This window comes from Planococcus citri, chromosome 1 (genome assembly GCF_950023065.1).
Source record: "Planococcus citri chromosome 1, ihPlaCitr1.1, whole genome shotgun sequence".
NCBI lineage: Eukaryota > Metazoa > Arthropoda > Insecta > Hemiptera > Pseudococcidae > Planococcus > Planococcus citri.
Window position 1 is genome coordinate 74,637,160 of NC_088677.1, and position 22,372 is coordinate 74,659,531.

Here is a 22,372-nt window from a genome sequence, read left to right on the forward strand (position 1 = left end):
ATAACCCCCCCCCCCCCAAAGAAAATACCAAAACAGGAAAAATAAAAAAAATTGAAAGAAACGTGAATAAAAGGGAAGTAACAATAAAAGAGAATGAAGTAACTGAGAGCAAAAAAAAAGATAAGAAAGAAGAAATTGAAAAAAAATTGAAAGCAAATCTGAAAAAATTAGAAAAATAAAGTCAACAAACATTTTTAAAAAAATGAAAAATTCAAAATTTTAAGAAAATTGAGGCAAACAAAAAAAGATCAAATGTGCAGTAACAGAAAAAAGTGAAATAACAAAAAAGAATAAGTAAAGTAACAGAGAGAAAAAAAGGAAAAACATTTTAAAAAATTAAGGGAGAAAAATCTGAAAAAAAATTATTTAAAAAAAAGATAAAAAAGTGAAAAACATAAGAAAATTGGAAAAAAATTGAAAAAAGGAATTATTCAAAAAAAAAGTTGTAAAAAAGTAGCCAAGCCAACAAAATTGAAAAAAAAACCTTTAAAAATGTAGAAAAAATGAAGATTGAAAAAGATTAAAATCAATTTTTAGAAAAAAATGAAAATATTTTCATTTTTAAAATAAAATGAAAAAAATGTGGAAAAAGTGAAGTACTATTGAAAAAAAAACTAATGAATTTTATAACCCACTAAAAAAATGAATATCAAACAGGAGTAATGAAAAAAAAATTGAAAGAAACGTGAATAAAAGGCAAGTAACAAAAAAGAATGAGGTAACAGAGAGCAAAAAAAAAGACGAGAAAGAAGAAATCGAAAAAATGAAAAAATAGTTTTAAAAATTTGAAAAAGAAATGGAAAAATCAAAATTTTAAGAAAATTGAGACAAACAAAAAAAAGATTAAAAGTGCAGTAACAGAAAAAAGTGAAATAACAAAAAAGACCGAAGTAAAAGAGAGAAAAAAAGGGAAAAACATTAAAAAAATTAAGTCTATTAAAAAAAGAAACGATAAAAAAGTGAAAAATATAAAAAAAAATTTGGAAAAAAGTATCTAAGCCAACAAAAATTGGAAAAAAATAAAAAAAAATATAAAAGTAAAAAAAATAAAAATAAGAAAATTTAAAAAAAAAAACTAAAAAAGTAGAAAAAATGAAGATTGGAAAAAAAATTTTTAAAAAAATGAAAAAAGGGGAAAAGATACTGGAAAAAGTTGGAAAAAAAATTATAAAAGAAAACAAATTGGTAAAATAAATAATTTAGTAAAGTGAAGAATGCATCAGAGCTTAGGTGCTGCCAACATTCGTCATTAACTCATTAAGCCATTATCTACTTCAGCCACCAATATCGCATTCCTCGTTCATTTTACGATAGAAATAGAATAAATAAATCAGAAACGAATTTTTAAAAAAACGTAGATATCAATTTATTGTATGTATGTACAACATACCGTTCAAGCTTCATTACAAACATTTACAAGATCGCAAACACTCGGTTCACGTAAGGTACATAATTGTTCAAATCAAATCAAAGCGACTATACAAAATTGTCGAATAATAACGAAAATTCGAAAAAAAAAAAAAAAATACGAGTACATAAATAAATATACATATTAAATAATACAAATATGTAGCATAGGATGCACTACCCATCAATATAGGAAACGAGGGAGAAAACAAATACCCCAGATTGTACAACATCATTTAACCAGAGGAGATTGAAACAAGACTTTCTTTGAGTAATAAATAAAAACGAGGGCAAAGGCAACATTTAAGACATACTGCAGATCTAAATCCAGACGAGTGAAAACATAAAAACTGATTTAAAAACATGAAAAAAATAAATAAATAAAATATAACGAAGATAAACACTTATTAGGCGACAGGCAGGATGGAAAAAATATACACGCGTACAATTAATATTTTCGATGAAAATTTTACTTGAAAAAAATCAATATAGGGGTAAAAGCAAACTCGACAGAAGCGACCTCGTATGAGTCAAAATAAGGTACCTATAAATCGTGTAATCACAAAATTCATGTCGATCTCCGTTGATAACAATACTGAAAGGTCGGCAGTGATTCGAAAGAAATCTCGAGATTCAGTATTAATTCATGGAATAATAAATGCAAGTTGAGGAAATAAAAACCAAAACGAGTATTACTAAAGGTATTAAAAAAACAAAATTTTCTAGATATCGATAAACGAAAAACGAATAAATAAGTGGTAAATACATCGTATCGTTACAAAATAACCTCAACAGAGGGTGAAAAAAAAACATTAAAAAAATGTCTACAATCGTTGACTGACGATTATTCGTTGATACACCTCCCTCCCCCCTCCCCTCCGGTCTTAACCACCAAACACGAGAATAAGTTTACATATCTATAGAATACATTACATTTGATTATATAATGAAAGTACAAAGTAGAAAATACGCGAAAACGAGATTAAAACACACAATAGGGACGGATATACGAGTACGTAAAACATTGCGAAGAAATTAGCTAAGAAGTCGTATTATTTATACGTTTTAAAACTTTAAAAGTGAGATGAAAACAAAGTATCTAACAATTAATAGTAGTACTGGACATTCAAAAAACTCCCAATACCTGTAGTAAAATTGAGTCCTCGTATTTTTTACAAGCCAAAAACCTATACACAAAAGCACTAAGACTGGGTAGAAGAAGCGCATCGTTCGCCTTTTCATATTTTCAAGTTACGAGGACTCAAAAAAAAAAAAAACTAAACGAGACGTATTCGCAAATACTCGCTTATTAGGTATGGGCACTCGTTGATGTACAGTACACGAACAGAAGTAGATAATTATCAGAGGAACATAAATTGTTAATGGGTTAAATAAGATCTACGTAGGTATTAGTAATAAAAAAAAAACAATAACCGACAAACACGAATGAAAAATTCTGACCAAGTAAGTAAATTTTAGCTAGAAAAATGGGGAAAATACACGTGGTCTATTTTACATTTAATTAAAATTTAATCCGAGGAGTATTCAGCTTACGTAATGAGTGCTCGTAAAACAAAAAAAAACGATAACAAGGATAGATTTAGATTTAGCCGAGAAAATCGAAGCGACGAAAAAAAACTTATCAGAAAAATTACATTCGTGACAATCATTTCATTCATTACACGCGTTGTTAATCGTCTTAAAAAAAAATTCAAAAATGAATAAAAAAATGAAAAAAATAAACGAATAAATAACACATACACGCGTGTTTTCTTATTAAGTACATTATCAAGTCTTCCAGGAACTATATATTAGGCGCACAAAAAAAAAAGAAAAAGAAAAAAAGAAATAAAAAAGGGTAAAAGTCGAACAAATAAAATACAAAGGAAAATGTTATAAAAAGTAATCGTAAACTGGGCGAAGAGAATATACAAAAATAAAATAAAACAGATCGAACAAAAAAAAGAAAAAAAAATTGGAATGAAAATATATAAAAAAGAGGCATACGATACTACATAAATAATAGATTTATACATAGAAGAGAAAAATATCACGGATTTATTTACAAGCGCGTAATTACTTGGGTACGCAATATAGTAATCATATCGCATACAAACTTCTCGGCGTACTGCAAGTCGCAAAAACGCGTATATTCCTAAAAAAAAGGATGAATCACGAATCATCTCTGCAGCGTTTTGGCATTTAAAAAACAAAAGAGCACCGCACCCCCTCCCTTGCAGACAATGGTAAAAAAACGCATTGGGGGGGGGGAGGGGGGAAATAATACTTCCACGAGTTTTGAATAAAAAAATGTTGAAATCACCGAAAATAAATAGAGGAGACATGAGTCGAGCAATGCGAATTTTTTCAAAAATATTATATTATCTGCATGAGTACAATAATTGGTATTTTTTTTCAAATTTTTCCTCCAAGTAGGCCATCTTCCTAAACTCAAAAAACACTCAAAAATGTGCTATTTGTGACACGAAACCACCAAAAAAAGCGATACTGCCATTGATATAATTCTGAAATTTTACATTCGGGCCTTCAAAAACAGTAGAAAACTAAACGACTTTTTGAAAACTCAATTTTAGGGCCATATGCCCCCCCCCCATCTCCAATTTTGAGGCGAAAGAAGATTGGCAATATGGGTATCGTTATCATATGAATCGAACTCGCTGAACATGAATATGAAGTTAGATTTTAAGTTCGACCCTCCAAAAGTCACATTGAAGAAGGGGGGGGGTTGCCCAAAAATTAGGGTTTTCGACTTTCGTGAAAAATGCAAAAAAAAAACAACAAAAACTCGATGGATTTATACCAAATTTAGCAGAATCGTCATTTTGAGTTGAAAGTTATACTTACAGAAAAAATTCTAGCTCCTGAGGTGTAAAGATATGGACCCTCAGAAATGGGGTATTTTCGAAAAAATCGTGTTTTTCGCATTAGCCCCGCCCAATTTGTTAAAAGAAAAATGGCCCCGTCCCGAATGATGATATTTGAGATTCTGCGTTGGTCTATTCTATTGCTGTCAACATCTTGGGCCACTTTTAGGGTTTTGCTGAACGATTGAAAATTTTCAAATCGTTTATTTTTGGGTTAGTTGGTGTTTTGAACATTTTTTCGTCTCAAATGTTTCGCATTGATGACGACAAAATATTGAAAGATGACATTCCTGAAACTGAGGAAATGTTTTGGAACGCAGTGGTGCCAATTTTTTGGATTTCAAAAAATCGAGAAAAATCGCCAAAATGAGGGTTTTTTATGATTTTTTGATGTTAGCAATATTGACCAAAAAATTGGCACCACGTACGTGCCAAAATCTGTCCTCAGTATTCAGGAATGATATCTTTCAATATACATTTTTGACATCATTAATGTAAATTGCAAAATATTTCCGAACAATCCCACTGAACGAAAAACTTAATTTTTGGGCAATCCTCCCTTCCCCAATGTGACCTTTAGAAGGGTCCAACTACAGGGTGTCTAACAAAATCTGAAAACTGAAAAATTTTCATAATTGAAAATGTACCAACTGATACCCCCCCCATTTATTTTTACAAAATTGCCAAATAAAAACTTCAAAAATTTATAATTTTTAAAAGAAGCGAAAAAATTAATAATACTCGTATTTAGATAGACCTGGTCAGTTTCTTATCCAGAGTGTCTGGTGTACATCAAATCCAAAAAACAAAACCTTGTACCTTATTTTTCATGTTTTTTTTCACACGCAACATTTTCAAGTTCTTTTTAGACATAAAAATTGAGTAGTTATTGACTTATTGGGAAGCTATTTTTTTGAAAATTTTTAATATCAGGGATTGTGCTCAAATTTCTCTGAAAAAAGTAACTTTAGTAACCAAAAAGTGATCAAAAAAGTGATTTAAAAAAATTTTTAAAGTAAAAAACAGAGGTGAGCATAAAACTTACCATACATAAACATTACATTTTATTTTCAGAGGTTTGACGAATCCATGTGTGGTGGGAGATTGGGGGAGGGGGGAGGAGACGAGGCTGAGAAATTCTCCAAACTACTCTGCACCCCCCTCCCTCTTCACACCAATACTTTCCCAACTAATTGGCCAGATGTAGTTCGAACCATTTTTTAAAAAGGAAGATAGAAACAAAAATGTCGAATACAATTTTTTTGAATTTTTTCATTTATTGGATTATGTTTTTGGAATTTCTCGAGTTGATTTTTCCATTCTAGGAAGTAGGAATGTTTGAAAATTGATGTAGTAGAATTCAAATCTGATCCGAGGGATGCAAGGGTGAAAACTGTGAAAAATTAATAATTCAAAATGTAAAACATCATTTTTAATGCAAAATGTTGATTTTCATAGCTTTAAAATTTTCAAATTTCAAAAGTTGTCAGAAAATAACATAAGGTTGGTATTTAACTTATCATTTTTAAAAATTCGAGTAAACGCCCGAGCAAAGCGAAGGCAAAAAATTTTGAAAATTCACAATTCCTGAGGAGTAAACCAGCATTATTTTTGATTTGAGGAGTCAATTTTTCTACCCTCTAACTTCGGTTCGAGAAAAGAAAAGAGAAATGATCTAGCCCGAGCAAAGCCAGGGCGAAAGCTGTGGAAAATTGATAAAATGAGACGTAAAACAACACCATTCCTGATTGTGATAAAATGACAGAATTATTTGAAAATTTGGAAAAAAAAGGACTTTTTACTGACTTTATCAAGAAAAGAAGGACCCATAGGCAAAAAGACAAACTTTTGCTGACCTAGAAGGACCGGAAGGACTGTTAGACATCCTGCATTGATGACGACAAAATATTGAATGATAACATTCTTGAAACTATCAAATATTTTGGAACGCAGTGATGCCAATTTTTTACTTAATTTTTTGGCAATCCCCCCTTCCACAATGTGACCCTTAGGAGGGTCCAACTGCAAATCTAACTTCATATTCGTGTTCAGCGAGTTCGATTTATATGATAACGATACCAATATATTGTCAATCTTAGTTTGCCACAAAATGGATGGGGGGGGGGGGTTCTTATAGCTCGAAAATTGGGTTTTCAAGATGCTGTTTGGTTTTCTATTGTTTTTGGAGGCCCGCATATCAATAGCAGTATCGCTCTTTTTGTTAGGATATATGGCGGTTTCAAATTTTCTTTTGCCAATATCCCCCCCCCCCCGAGCTAAAAAATGTTGAAAAAATTCACGTTGCTAGACTCATGTCTACTCTATATTATATTTTCGGTGAATTCCAAATTATGTATTCCAAACTCGTTGAAATATGATTTTTTCCCCGAAAAATGTGTGTTTTTCGCCATTGAGGGCAAGAGGGGTGGGACAAGGGATTTTTATTTTGACTCGAACTTTTTTTTTTTCAACATGTACCCAACAATGTTCCATCAAAATATCAAAAATCCGGGACAGGGGCATTTCACTTATTTTACCTGGGAATACCCTTTCAGGCTGGGAACTTTTTAAAATTTAAAATATTCCGTTAGTTGATTAAAACCTAAATCGCCGCTATATCGCGGTCATTTTGAAGAAATTTCAGACACGAGTAGCACCCGAACAGAAGAACTAATATAAGAATTAAAGTTCTAGAACTTTGATGAGAATATTCCGAGAAGTCGCAGGCACCACGAACAAAGCTGCTGGGGAGAGAAGGATGATACGCGTTTTGGCGACGTACCTACGCCAATGGTAAACAAAATAATGATAATAATTAATAATAATACTAATAATTAAAAAGAAAGAACGAGAAAAAAAGAAGAAGAAAAAGAAAAGAAACGAAAAGAAAGAAAAATAAAAGCGGACGACGAATCACCGTTACGAAGAGCAATAATTCTCGTTGGAAGGGTGGTTCAGGTGAAGCCGAGAGAAAGACGTATCGTCGGCGGACGTAGCTGCGGCAGTGGCAGTATGCAGTTCGGCGTCGGCGATAGAACGGAATCTGACGATACCTTTTTCGTCGATCAACATGGACGGAGAAGGTTGAGGCGGTCGTCTGTCGGCCGCGTACATGGTATACATGCCGCTGGCGGCGGCGGCGTGACGATGCAACGACGCAGGATCGACGACGTCGCCGATATGCGACGAATTCGGCGGCGGCGGCGGAGGCGGATGGTGACGATGAATTTTCAACGATCGCCGATCCGCGGTGTGGTGAAGCAGATGGGTAGGAACTGGAGTAACGACAGTGCCGCCGCCGCCTGGGCCACTGCCGTGATGATGAGCGTGATGAGACGAAGGTGGCGGCAGCGGCAATGGCTGCAGTTGCGGCTGCAGATGGGGCCCGCTACCGGGCGCGGACGAATTGCAGAACTGAAATATATCTTCGTACACTTGCTTGCCGGTTCGCAACGTGTAGTTGTGTATGGCTTGGTTGGTGCTGCAGATAGCCGGATATATGTCGTCGGCGGCGTTACCGCCTCCGTGGTCGCTGCCGCGCGGCGTGCCGTTTACGCCCCACGGAAACAGCGGGAAACCGGAGGCAGAGTTGTGGCTTTGCGTTTCTTTTTCGTCTTCGCCGCGTAGTGGTTGCACGGCCGCCCAAAATACCAGGAAACAAATGGACACCTCGATGACGCGCACTGATAGCTGGAACGCCCACCACAGCCACGGATGCGGCTGATCCTTGTTGAACGGATCGTAAATGCAGAATATGCCGATGACCTGGATGGCGGCCATCAGCAGGCTGAGCAACGAGGTGGCCAGCATGACGCGAATAGCGTGCGCCAGCGACGGTCGCAACGGATCCGTGAACGCTGTACCGTACACAGAGTTCTGTTTACGCAGCGACGAACGATTCGCGTATTTGTAAAATATTATATACGTTACGCCCAGCACCACGCACAAGAACACGTACAAGCACTGCGACAGCAGAATTAAACTGGACGAGTACGGGGTGAAATCGGCGTACAGATCGACGCTGACCGACAGCAGCACGTACGCTACCACCAACAGCATGAATACGTTGGATTTACGCGCGTAATAAATGTCCGACTTGAGGTCGACTATCTTCAAAATGAACACGAACATCAGGCTGAATACGCAGACCAGAAACGGAAACACCACGTTCAACATGAGCCTGGACACGGGCTCCGAAAACGATCTGCTGATGTTGTAAGCGTCGTAGAACAGGTAAACACTGCGTATGGCTCCGATGGTCATCAGAAGCACGTGCACCGCGAAAAAATACCCGTAAGGTAGCAGCCATTTCAACGATCTCATTCTGAACAAGCTGAACGCCGATACGCCGGCCAATACAGCGAATAACACGGCGATCAAATACACGTGTATATCCCAGGCGATACCTAAAATGTACCTGGCTCGAGGTTCCGGATGATCCGGCATCGAATTCATTTCCGTCGATTCTTGGACCGATTTTATAGCCGAATTGAAATCCGCCGATTTGGCTTGGGTAACTTGTTGTTGTTCGGTGAATATCACGTCCGGATCGCCGCTAGCGTCACCGCCGCCGTTATTCGAATTACTAGAGTAAACCACCGCTTCTTTACGCCTTTCGTCGTCTACCGACGAAGAGAATGACGACGAGGATGACGAAGCCGCTGCCATCTGCTGTTTGAAAGTAGACGCCGGCAGTAACGACGATGAGGTGGTGCTAACAGCTCCGCCGCTACTTCCATTGTTGGCGACCGATTTCGACGACGGCACGGAGTTCTTTGGGTCCTCTTTCAGATACGTTTTCGACGCTTTCGACGATTCTTGTTCGGTTTGCTCGAAGCGCGGAGGCTTGTTGTTTCCGACTTCGTATTTCTTATCGTTATTCAGTATTCGGAGCACGCTGACTCGCGAAATATTATGCACGTTAGGTATAACGACGTCGTACGTGTCGTTGGTACGATGAGTGGTACTGCTCGGGCTGCTGCTCGGCTCCGAATAATTTAATCCTTCTGGTAACTTTTGCATACTGGGCGTGTTGATGGTTTTCTTTCGATTATCAGACTGCGCTATCAGATCGGGCCTTTTAATCGGTATCCGATCTTTGTCGCTTTTGTATATAGGCACCGGTGGCGGTATCGGAATCTGCGGCCTACGATTCGACACCGTGTTATCGCTATTACTTCCGCGTAACGTTGGCTTATCAGCGAACGGATTGTGATGCTCGCGCGGCAACGGAGGCGTTATGAAACCGCGACTCGTAGGATACAACGGCCCTTCGATATTATCCGACAATATCGGCTGTACCGGATGCTTAGCCGATGTCGGCGGAGGTGGAATGACGGGCGTTTTCGACGTACGCGCGTTCCCGACGTCGTTTCGCATAGTACTCGTCGACTTGGAGGCTAACGTCTTGTTGAACATATCCAACGAATCTTCGTCCAGAAGTCGCATATTTGACGAAAACCCGCTTCCGAAACCGCCGTCGAACGGTTGGCAATTCGCAAACGTTATCATCGTTAACCATAAAAACAGCGCAGATAAAAACTCGAGCATCGTGAATACTCGCCGTCTATACGTTACGATAATGGTGTATCAATTACGCTATCATCTTCGTTTCGTCGGCTTCTCGGTGCAAATCAACAACATACCTGTTTCACTGCTCCGATCTCGAGTAATGGTTGCGTCAACCTAAATCGCAATTCAGATACGTACAATTCCAACCCGTCGATTCCATTGTAGTGAAACGTATCCGCTAACTGCGACGAACGTTGTTGACATCAAATTATTTCCGTCTTCTCTTATCGGTGGTCATTTTATAATCACTTTTGATCGTATAAAGAGAAATTCTTCGAAAGTGTACCGAAAGGACGAGCGATGTTCACGTTCACGAACCAAACACATGTACTTCGCACTAACACAATCGATTACAAGTTGAGCTTTGTCTCGCGCAATATAATATCTCAAAAACACTAATTAACAAAGGCAATTTTGTTCGTATAACGATGCACAAGGCACTTTTTTAACAAAAATATTTTCGTGCACAGCCATTTGCATTAAATTTTTAGTCTGTTGGCCTATTTTGACGAGTTTTTTATTGGACGCGGGATGCGTCACAGTCGTTCATTTCGTTCGTTTCGTTCATGCCGATGCGACTGATGCGACTAGCGTATTTTTGTATTTTTTTTTTTTTTTTGATTTTTCAAACTTTTCTTTTTTACGATTTTTAATTTTTTCATACGCAATACGCATAGCAAAATTCATCAATGATCAAACATCAATCATTCATCTACGATCTTCCACGTTCCACATGAAAATGTCAAAATTAAAGGAGATGAAATTATTCTATCGTTACAAATTTCAATTTCTTTTCTTGAGTTGTTTTCCTTTTCCTTTTCCGCAATGGCGCAATTTCGGAATCAGAATTTTATTTTCATTAATTTTCATTTCATTTGTTATTTTACAATTTACTGAGAACAGTTGCTTTGATTCATTGATTGTTAAGAAAGTTACTCAGTTCAGGTGCAATGTACTATGTAGTGAAAATGAAAAATAAAGTATAAACACATTGAACAGTCGCGACTTCGCGAGAAGTAAAAATAAAAAATTGCTTGAAATTTTCAGTGAGCACCTCAGTGTTCCAGGGATTTCCAGCCAATCATCGATTAGCTTTTGGCTATCAGCTTTTAGCTTGATTTTCATCAGCTTAAATAAAGCTGGCTATTGGCTGGCAAAATTTCATTGGCTGGCGATTGGCTGGCTTTTGGCTTACGAAAACAAAAATACATGTGACCCCTCAAAATACTCGTTATGACGTGTAGACGATTATTAAAAGAACATTTTTCATTTTTGTGGTGTCAGTGAGTGTAAGACGTGAGTCACGAGTGAAAAAAAAACAAAATATGAGAAAAAAATTTTAAAATCACTCCAAAGTTCATTAGCTTTTGGCTATTAGCTATTGGCTGGCAATTTTTCATTAAGCCAGCTTTTGGCTATTGGCTTAAATACCATTAGCTTGCATCAGCTATTGGCTTTTGGCTTTTAGCTATTGGCTGGCTGGAAATCCCTGCTGAGTGTTCTAATCTAATGCTAAAACATCGACTGCTCTGCGGAAGAAGGGCCAAACTGCTTTTTTACACCCGTTTCTAAAACCGTAATCGCCATACACAGATTTTATAGTATTATAAATTAGGTTTTAAATTTTTCTCGCCTTCATTCACCATTCAGGTACAACATTACGTGAAAAAATCACAGTTTGATTAAAAAATTTATTAACAAGGAATGTATTTGTAGTGAATGATGAAGATTGGCCCTTTGAGCTATATTATTTTTCAATTTTTACACAAATCAAAAGGGCCAATCTGTCAGTTTTATCGACATACTGGTACGATTTCACCTTTGTTGGGCAAGGAATATTCTTGAGAAAAGTGTCTTCTACTATTCCCAGCAATAGTTTTTCTTCTTTTGTCGTTTCTGATAATATGCCGCAATACGAACTCCTTCTTTTGTATTTCAACTTTCAAGAGCCCAGTAATTTGAAAAAAGTTCATCGTGTTCTGGATCAGAAAATGAAGTTGCGCATTTCTTCGAACACTTTTCGTTGCAACCAGGTTTAATATTTCTTGCTAGAATAGTTATTCCCTTTTGAGTTTTCATAGGATTGACCCAAAGTTTTTTTCAATTTTCTTGATACTCGTTTCACCTTTTTTGCAGTCTTTTCTTCGGCCAGCAACACAATGGATTACCTTTGTCCCCTCTTATGGGAGATTGCCCAATTTCTTAGTTTTTCTGATATCTAACTTTTGAATGGTTGATGCTACAGATTTTAATTAGAAACCAGCTTGTAGAGGAGAAAAAGTTGATCATTTTTCATGCTTCAAACACCCATGTGCCCAATCAAAATTTTGAGATATTTTAATTCAAATGTAAAAAAATTGTAACTTTGAAACTTTGAACTTTGATAACTCGAAAATTTGATCGAGCACATGGGTTTTTGAAACATGAAAAAAGATCTACTCTTTCTCCTCTACAACCTCGTTTTTCCCCAAAGCTCTAGCGCTTTTCAATCAAAAGATGTGAAAGCTCTAAAGCTCAAATTGATTTATAATCATAACATTCTCTTCCGGTGGTGTGAGAGTATCATTACGATTAAATTCAACCGAAAAAAGAAAAACACGAAGCAGCAGTCTTATTATTCTAATACAGTGTAATAATTTTATCCAAAACAGCAATAGCAACGTACCATCTGTATTATTAACAAGGGCATCTTGCGAATTACGAGGAGTTTTTAACTTCAATCCTTTGGAGAGCATTCCGCCTCTCACTCGTGGCATTTTAAATAATGATTTTCACACACAACAGGCAATTTTTTTAAACATGAATCTTTTCAAAATTTAATTGAATAACCGCAGCATTTGGAATGAAAACAACTGGGAAAGTTGAAAACTTTGTCTTCGATGATAATTACTGTCAAACAACAGCGGCAATGTATACCTACTTTCCAGAGAATCGTCTATAAAAGGTGTTGTTAAGACTTCACAAATTGGTAACAGCGGTTGTGTTGACACTAAGGATGGCACAGAAAATCAAAAGACACGAAGCAAAGATAATTATTCTCGATTTGCCCTAGTAAACTACGTCATTCTGTTGGAAAAACGATACAGTTTGGCTCTTTTTCTGCTCATAAAATCAGATTGGCCCTAAAAAACTTCACAGTTTGGCCCTTTTGACTTTCGTGAAATTTGCAAAATCAGTTTGGCCCTTGGGTGTAAAAAAGCAGTTTGGCCCTTCTTCCGCAGAGCAGTCGACATTGAAATAGGGTCTCTGCATTATATTTTTTTATTTTGGGTTTTTTCTCGAAATTCTAAGAAGTTTTCGAAGATGACAAAGTGTGCAAAATAAAAACTGAAAAGTATGCTCGCCTACCAAGGATGCTTTATCACGCGGATTGCCCACTTTTTCATTTTCCAACTTGTAACAGTTCACAGTTGTAACTGAAATTTAGTCGTAAAAAAAGAAAAGGTAGAGTTCAGAAGGAAAAAAAAACAAAGATAGGTACCTACGTGGTACGTGCTTTATGCTACTTGAAGTTGAATTTGAAACAAAAAAACACTTGCTTGCTCACTGCTCACTGAAAATTTTTGGTGATTTTAAATTTCAAAGTTTGGTTTCTATTTTTTACTTGGCATGGTACCTACTAGTACTAATTAATTTTACAACTGTGAAACTTTTGAACGATAAAAGCTGTAACCCTCAGTAAATCCTAAATCACTATCACTATGATAAGATGAGAATGAGATTGAAAAGCTTCAACTTGTTCTTGTCACTTCTATCGAGTAGGTACTAGGTATAGCTAGATACCTAGGAAAATTTTTGAAAACCAGTGTGAAATTGATGGATTACAAGTTCGAAAATCACTATACCTATTACTGGAAAAGAAAATAGAATTACATTTTTTTTCAAACACTCATGACTCATGAAAGTCAGCCTCATTGAAAACTGAAATGAAAAGTGAAAAGTGAGTAGTGATAGTGGCTGCAAATTTTCATAAATTGACACATGTCACACATTAATTGAGGAGGTTGGTTACAAAGTTATAGACAAACGCTACTTCCATAAAAATCGAGTTAGGTACTAGGTATTGACTCTTACATAGGATTTTAAACTCTCTTTTCATTGCCGAGGTCTGTTACACTGTTACTTTCAAAATAGTACGTAAACGAGGGTGAAAAAACGCGCTCAAAGTTCTGCCTTAGTTTCAAACAGACAAACACAGACATGTGCACATTGTCTTAGTTTCAATTTTCAAAATAAGACATATCTAGGATAGGTATGTCTGTTTTTGAAACTAAGATGATATGATAGGAAACTATAAGGGACCTCAGAAATGGAAAGAGGGTTAAAAATCCTATACGTATCAAATAAAAACCCAACTGATCTAGACAGCTTCACTTTCTAATCATCTTCATCTTGGTTTCAAAATCAGGCAAGAGTGCCTTAGTGGGCTTAGTGATGGGGGAGTGATGGTGGAAGAATAGTTTTTGTTTTTCGTATTTTTGTTACTCAGTGTCAGTGTCAGTATCATCACTACATTTTGCCAAATATCCCCCTCCTTTACAATGCTGTATATTTTTCATTTTTGTAACAAAAAACATGGATTTTTCTCAAAATCAACCCTGTGGCGTTTGTCTAACTTTGTAACCAAGCTCCTCAAATTATAAATTTCATATCGGGTAGTTCGGTACCCTACTTCAAAAAACAAGTAACATCTGAATAGTGATAGTGATAGTGAATACTTCGATAGGATATTTTATCACCTTTAATTTTATATTTATTTTATTGGATTATTCCTTATAAAAGTTATTATAAAGTTTAAATTTTACGTACCTAATTCCACTCATTTTGATTTGAATATTTAATTTATTTGAAAAAGAGCTCAAGACAAGAGCAGTGATTAGTGAACAGATGCACCATCAAAAAGAATCACATAGGCCATCTCAGATTGTGATTTGTTACGCGTTCCGCATCCAATAAAAAAATCACGCCTATTTTGTTTAGTGGACTTCCGAGCATTTTATAAAATCGTTGCATACCTCTCTGCCTGAAACTTTGAGGGTAAACAAACGTGAAGCGTTATCAATCCCGTACAAAATCATTACCAATACTTTTGAAATTAGTTTTACTGTCTCTCCCTCTCGAATAACGCATACTGGATATTTACCTTCTCTTTTGTAAAGAAACTATTCTAATTTGTGAACGTGATTATTATTGAAGTGAAATTCATATTTTATCATAACGCAAACCTTACATAATGCCAAATCACTATGCTGTGTTTGGGTGTAATAATAATGCTCATAACGACAAGACTGTGAAGTTTTATCGTTTCCCTCATAATATTCCATGAATGCTAGGAGATTATTGACAGGATGATTAAGAATTAGCCAGTGAAAGGAGAAAACGCAGGGTCATTTTTTTGAAAAGAGATAACCTTAAAATTGAAAACCTAGACAGTCAGCGGATATGCTCTGAGCACTTCGTAAACAGTGAGTACTTCATTAAATGTCCCAAGTTTTGATCAATGTTTTAACTGACATTGAATTTGTGTAATAGGAGCACCAGCGCAGCTAAAACGTCTCCAACGTCAATTTGGTTCTGGAGTTGAACAAATTAAAGCTGGAACAGAACTGAAGAAAAAAGATGACGACTTAGATAAGCTAACCAAAAAAATGACGAATTGTTATTGAAGAAGATCAGTTTCACTGATAACGAGAAAAAAATCAAGATTTTACACTTTTGAGCCTTCGGCTTTCAGGCTTCAAAGTTCAAAGATGGCAAAATTTGAAAGTTCTCTCAATTTTTGAGCGTCAAGTTGCAAACGTGTTTCCAATTCCGAACACCCACTTCGTTATTTTATTGCATTTTCCAAATTTGTAATATTTTCGTCAAAAAAATTCACAAGACTACCACTACAATCTATGTACGAAAGAATACCGGTAATATATGTAACGAACATATAGTCACAAACTCGCCATGGGAATTACCAATGACCCGACTAACCAGCACAAAAAAGAAACACAAATAATATGTAAATAATACGCCTTTACTTTTGAGAATAACAATCAAAGATACATCATTATTGATCAAATTCAAAGCAACAACACTGACTAGATAATTAATTAACGTACAATTGGTAGGAAATAAGATGTATTCGTCGCATAGCGTAAATGCTGTAAAATAATATTAATCAAAATTGCTAAAGGAAAATAATTATGTTGGTAATTAATAAGTACATAATAATTATATTAAAAACATAATCTCAGTCGCAGATAAAATCTTTTTGATGAAATAAAATCAAAATGTTCGCGAGAAAAAAATTCATTCGACGCGATCGACCTTCACATATACACCAAGTACTGAAACACTGTTTTCGGTTAATGAAATCGAAATATGTACCATGAAACTGAGATGTTTTCATAGGCCTTCTACTTATTTTTACTTTAGGAATTGAAAAATATGATTCACACCGCGCTCATTAATTTCATAATAAAAATACAGTACGGTAAATCAATTATTTAAAATTCAAAATGTTTGCCGCAAATATCTGAATAGTAATTTTATTCATAAATTTTCAAAGCATCTACACTTGAAACAAAAATGTTCTAGAAAAAGCCCCATTAATGTCATTTTTTTAAATTCATAAAATATCGATTATCACTGCAACTATTGCTTTTCCATTATTCAATTGGACAACCGGTTGTGCTAACCAACGTAAATTTTTCCGAGTTTTTTCAAATGGTCATTAGTGTAATAAATGAAGATTTTCATGCCAAGGTGTTAATGCGATCTTTCATCTACATAAGCAAGGTTGAAGAACATTCTTGAGAAACAAGAAACAACTCCACATTTATTTACACAAAATTTAGATATTGCTACAAATTTGCGCTAGAAAAAATTCACACGCTAGAGAAAGTAATCTCACTATTTTATTCGATAAGTTTAAACTGAATTGAATAATTGTTTGATATCAATTTTTTTCCTAATTTTAAACGGTTGAATTTTTAGAATTGGAACGACGGTCTAAAGGCCGTCTGGCCATGAAAGCGCAGCTTAGAAAAGTTCAAAGACTCTTTGAAAATAAATAAGTTTCTCGATCAACATTAACGATCGAGATGAATATAAACATGCATCGGTTAAGTGAGGTTAGACCTTTAGACGGCGATAGACTAAAAAATGACAACAGGAAGAAAGAAAAAGGTTTTAAATTATTAATCCATCGATGAAGCATTAAACTTTCTTAATCCTACAAAAAATTCATGGTAACATTATTATGCTCCGAATCTTCATTCGTATTCATTTTCATAAAAATCATATATCAACGATAGCCTAACGAATAGTCGCGAAAATAAATTAACAAGCGTATATCAACGAATAACAGAAAAATTAATATTAAAAAAAATGAAACTAATGCACGTTTATTAACGGGTGTGGTTCGATGGCGATGGAATTCGTTTTACACACGAAAGCAATGAGATAACATTTCCAAACATCAACGCCAACCATGTACATTGTACATGGAGTTTTGCAAGCGGATTCTTATCTGCGCTATGCAAATGCGAAAACAATTTTTTCTATCGTATTTACACGTCGGTAGGTACCTAAATAAAAATGTTACACGCGATATACAATAATCGATACACGATGTATCGAGTTTTAAAATTTAAATGGTAAATAGAATTTGGCAACAATCACACAACATTCAAATAAAACGAAATTTTACCGGTTTATCCATTAAAATATACTCGGACATCGACTCCAATCCCGTTTATCTTTACAATCCCAATATAGATTATTATAGGAATACGTATAGTCACCAGTATGGGTATCCATCTCTCTTCGAAACCAGACAGGTTCGTGAGTTTGATGAGTATCACCTGGAAAGAAATGAAAAATGTAACGTTCGAATAATAACATTTAAAAAAAAGGTCGTGGTCAATTTGAAGGGGCTTCAGGCTTTCCCAAACGTCGAAAAACACATAAAATAGTCCCAAAATCCACTTTTTTGACCCTGGAAAGAGGTCAAATGGGATTGGAAGGTTGAAACTTGCAAAAGGCACTTCAGGTTTCTGCTCTGATTGTACTATAGAAGTTTGGATCCACTAGGTCAATTTTAAGGAGCTTCAGGCTTTCCTAAACGCCAAAAAACACGTGAAATATCCCAAAAATCGACTTTTTGACCCTGGAAAGAGGTCAAATGGGGTTGAAAGGTTTAAACCAGCAAAACGCATTCAAGTGGTACCCTCCCATTGTATGATAAAAATTTGGGGCCCTTTTTCCAACTTAATTCCACCTTAAATGGGGTGGGAATGACCTAGGAAGCTGAAATTTGGATATATTGATTATAGGGGCGGTAGTGGCCAATGGTATGATTTTCAACCCTTTTCATCCATTGGGAGCCAAAATATGCCCTTCCAAAAAAATAACCTTTCTGTAATTTTCAACTTTGACCCTCCCTACTCCAGAGGTCGAATATGATTTTCGAGAAAACCCTATTCCCCAAGTTTGACTTCATTTGATCAATTAGAACAGATTCCAAGTCATAAAATGTTGGGCTGAAACTGATAAAAATGGTCTTCAACGCAGCTAGTACAATGAAGGGTCGCACATTCGGAAATACTAAACACGTTCTTACCGCATTCTGTAGCATCTTCATTCTGAAAATTTCTTTCTTTGCGTTTTTGTCGCTGTTTCTCTTCCAAACGTAACTTTTCAATATTTGCTTCATCCCACATGCCCAGTTCCATTAGGCGTTGATCGGGCCTCAGCCGAGAATCAGTAGGTGCGATATTTTCTTCCATCTCGTTGAGTTGGCACGCCAGTTCGGTGAAGTTATAGTACTTTTCACTATCGATTCTGCGACAATTATTTATATTTATTAATTTAATGCAGTCATATACGCGAAGTGCGCAAAAGTCAATAATAGTCTTACGATGGTAAGATTCTCTGCCAGACAGCCACGTAAGAACCAGTTTGCCAAGAACCCGTTTCCTTATCAACTTTCGTGACCGGAGCGATTTCAACTTTATTATCCCAAGTACCGTTTATCATCCACTTCGCTTCGCCTTGTTTATTAATTACAATACCTTTCACCTGAAAGTTGACATTTTATTACAGCCAAGATGAACCTACTATCTGTATCTACCGACTAGAAGCTAGAAAAGTGCAATACGTTCACGTACCTTTCTTTGTTGGTCTCGAGCAAAATAACTATACGGCACGTAAGTTAAACGACATTTGGAACCATTTTTATGATTGATGATTTCCATCTCGCCTTCTTGGTCGACCCATAATTTGCCAACGATGATATTATGAACGGTTGTGGTGACTTTACACCAGGTGTAATAATCGTCGGAATCTTTGAACTGCAAATGAGAAGTGCCGGAGGGCGTGAGTTGTAAATATTTGCCGCGAAATTTGGAAGACATCGTGAACTCCTGCCAACTAATCCAGCTTTTTCCTTCGCAATGTTGTGCAGCAATCGGAGGATGGTGAGATACCTACGATAATGTATTCAATTTGGTAAAATATGTTCGAGCACTAACGCCACGACGCTAATCGTTTCGCTTACCTGCTCGCTAACAGCTCTCCAACCTAAATCGCACGATCTGTCGCATTCGTAAGTTTCGCCGAGCAGCGGATTAAACGGTTTTCCTGTTCTGGTAGTGGTTGTCGAGTACGAGGATATGGTAAATGCGGCGATATAAGCGAGTCTTTCGAACGGATCTGTGCATTTGGCAGCGGCGTCCAGTACGTTAGCGTATTCGAAGTCTTCCGCCAATCTTTGCAACATCGACAAAGGCTCCGAAAAGTTGACCTACGTTAAGAGATACGCACCACAAAAATTGATCACGTTTTTGTTGCGAAACGAAAATCTACAGACGCGATAAGGAGACATTTAACTTACAGGCATCGGAATTTTCGAAAGATCTTTACCGATACAATTTTTCATTATGCTCCAAATATGCAACGGATGATGCGGTTTGTCCGGAATACGACATCGGCGAGGCGTACCTTTTTTTCTCGGATTATTTTTCACTTCTTCCAACGCGTTTTTCGCATTTTCAGACAGAACCAATAAAGTTTCATTTCGACTCGACGAGAAATTGCGATCATTATTCAGCGTGTTGTTTTCGGTATCTCTTCGCTGTACAGAATAATTTTTCGTCAAGTTATTATACACGTTGTAGACCGAGTCCTATGTACATACGAAGTACAGCAAATAAAAAAAATGTCTCGACTAAAGGTCACGCAAACGGTAGAAATCAGTTGTTACGCGAATCTGTACTTTCTGAGCGGTCGGTCGAGGGATTTTTTTTCATTCGCCGTACTTACGTCAATAATCAAATTATCTCTAATCAACAATACCGATTTTTTGTTTTTAATCGTTGCGGAAGAACGTATCGCTGCTGTCAAAATGGCCGCCGATTCGGTCATATCGTCTACATCGCTGCTCGAACCGTCATCAGCAGCTAATTCTTCGCTGACAATCTTATCGAACATCTTGAATAAACGAAAAACATCAATATTCGACAATACAATACAATGAAATACAATGCACCGTACTAAATAATCTAGAAAACAAAACTAACCTGCGTATTAGACAAAGAATTACGTCTAGTAGCGTTACGAGAACGTTTTTCCAAATAATTTACTGACGAAGAATCCGAGTTTTCGCCTCCTTGAGCGTCGTAAAATTCTGTATTTTCATCTTCGGATGACGAATTTTCTGCGCAGAAGAATAATCAGCATTCATATTACGTATAAATAATACAGGAGAAGTCGACGAAATACGATGTACTTGAAACAGTGGCGAGAGGAAAGCGCGAAAATCTTACCGGCGAAATTTTCAGTATTTTCCAACGGTTTAGAAACTCGCTCCAAGGCAGACTGTTCTCTGGCTAGTTGTTCCACCATCTCTTCCAGTTGTATTCGTTGTTCTCTTTCGTGTTGCAACATTTTTTGCCATTTTTTACCTTGACTTTGGGCCAGTTCTAGGTACTCTAAACACGTCTGCGTAGATGGAAAAGAATTACGTATCAAGAGTCGTGTAATAATTCGAAATGACTAACGAGTGAAAATTCACGAACAGAACCACGACTCACATTAATCATCGTATTCGAAGCTATCCGAAACAAAGTGGCTCGTTCGTTGATAGATTTCACTTTCACGTTGATATCGGTGACCGCGTCCGTTGATTCTAATTCTGAAAGCGATTTCTGCAAACTGTTTCCATGTTTTATGATTAAGTCGTTGCATATTTGCAGATCCTCCATTTTTTGGCTTAGAACTTTAATGGCAGTCATCACTTCAACTTTGGCGTTTTCACTGACCGAGTCTTCCGTTGAGTCTGCGACACAGAAACGAGAAATGTACATAGATTTAAAAAACCTCTCGTCGTGTTTTCGATATAGCTACGCAGTCGATATTATTAATACAGAGACGACACGTCGCCCAGTACACAATACCTGTTTCAATTTGTTGAATGGCTTTAGCTTTAGCCAACTCTAAAGCTGTAACCCAAGTCTGCCTTTCTACTTCGTTCGAAGCTTTAATGTAGAAAGTTTGAGCCCCCCCGTTTGAAATCACAAAAGTACACGAATCTTCGGTATGAATGAAAGCGCCGTGAAGACTGATAGTGCCACGACACGTATGAACCATTTCAGCTTGATTTCTGCAACGAAACGATGGTTTTTAAGCGGATTGAATTCACAATCGTATTAAAATATCGGCGTGGCTGTTAGTGTTGTTTGATACCATTACCAGAGAGCCACAGGAAAATAATGATTGCTACTTTGTTCTACCAACCTGTAATAACTCAGCAACCCATTAGAGAGAACGAACCAACGACGTTGATACCCTTTGACGTAGTTTGTCCACTTCAGCAGCCATCCTTGCATGTCGGGTTCGGTACGAGTCGCTTTTTCAGCCATATTCGTATCACTCTGAACATAACAATCAGCAATATACGCGAATTACTCGTATACAAGGCTCAAAACACCACGTAATCGTTATCACTGAAGATACCATTTCCCGTTGCATTATACCAATAGAAAACCAGAAGGATTAAGCCAACTCAAGACAGAACGCAGAACCATAGAATATAATGTACGTACACGCGTATTTATACAAAATTTAATAGCAGTGATAAATTTTCTCGAAGTAATAAGAATTAAAATCAGATCAGCTGTCTGAATTTATTATGTTGATATGTTCATGTCCAGCGTGACATGACACAGACACACCACATCGACACACGTACGGGGAAAAATTACCAATACAAACGCAGAATGCGGGGTTACCCCACCACGTTATATAGAAAGGTGTCTTATGTGTCATGTATAAATGCTACACTTAAGACACCTTTGCACTTCACAGGTCACTTTGTTCAACTCTACAATAACGCTCTCTATAGAATCGTACCTACAAGTAAGTTCCGTTTTCATTTTTCGCATTGGTGGAAGTATTAGCTGACGTCACAGATTCAAAATTCAAAATCTCTTTTTTGCTTTTTTTTTGCAGCAACTCCAGCA

General features: G+C 36.5%; 2 protein-coding genes and 1 long non-coding RNA gene across 4 annotated transcripts; 1 reads left to right on the forward strand and 2 right to left on the reverse strand.

The window, feature by feature from the left end:
- Positions 1-1,341: 1,341 nt before the first annotated feature.
- LOC135832433 (uncharacterized) lies at positions 1,342-10,636 on the reverse strand. Its single transcript, XM_065345685.1, has one exon. The coding sequence runs from the start codon at positions 9,840-9,842 to the stop codon at positions 7,212-7,214; it is 2,631 nt and encodes an 876-aa protein (XP_065201757.1). The 5' UTR covers positions 9,843-10,636; the 3' UTR covers positions 1,342-7,211.
- Positions 10,637-14,904: 4,268 nt separating this feature from the next.
- Positions 14,905-16,722, forward strand: LOC135832468 (uncharacterized). The gene is made up of 2 exons (XR_010556318.1): positions 14,905-15,328; positions 15,396-16,722. It is a non-coding gene; the product is annotated as an uncharacterized LOC135832468 (long non-coding RNA).
- On the reverse strand, positions 15,865-22,084 carry LOC135832456 (oxysterol-binding protein 1-like). Of its 2 annotated transcripts, XM_065345724.1 has the most exons (13): positions 21,648-22,084; positions 21,308-21,513; positions 20,945-21,189; positions 20,678-20,852; positions 20,432-20,568; positions 20,208-20,342; positions 19,747-19,986; positions 19,411-19,656; positions 19,022-19,339; positions 18,772-18,932; positions 18,475-18,695; positions 17,563-17,716; positions 15,865-17,440 (listed from the first exon to the last, which is right to left on the reverse strand). In XM_065345724.1, exons 1-12 carry the CDS (start codon positions 21,770-21,772, stop codon positions 17,574-17,576), a joined length of 2,352 nt encoding a protein of 783 aa, XP_065201796.1. In that variant the 5' UTR covers positions 21,773-22,084; the 3' UTR covers positions 15,865-17,440; positions 17,563-17,573. The 2 variants fall into 2 exon arrangements, with proteins under 2 accessions (XP_065201796.1, XP_065201788.1); XM_065345716.1 differs by having other exon boundaries at positions 15,865-17,716.
- Positions 22,085-22,372: the final 288 nt, after the last annotated feature.

Excerpts from the sequence above, each read along its gene's own strand:
- LOC135832456 (XM_065345724.1), bottom strand. The coding sequence starts at position 21,772 with ATGGCTGAAAAAGCGACTCGTACCGAACCCGACATGCAAGGATGGCTG. Across the intron at positions 20,569-20,677 it reads AAATACTGAAAATTTCGCCG|AAAATTCGTCATCCGAAGAT; the intron begins GTAAGATTTTCG and ends TCTTCTGCGCAG. Across the intron at positions 18,696-18,771 it reads TGGCAGAGAATCTTACCATC|AATCGATAGTGAAAAGTACT; the intron begins GTAAGACTATTA and ends TAATTGTCGCAG.
- LOC135832433 (XM_065345685.1), bottom strand. The coding sequence starts at position 9,842 with ATGCTCGAGTTTTTATCTGCGCTGTTTTTATGGTTAACGATGATAACG.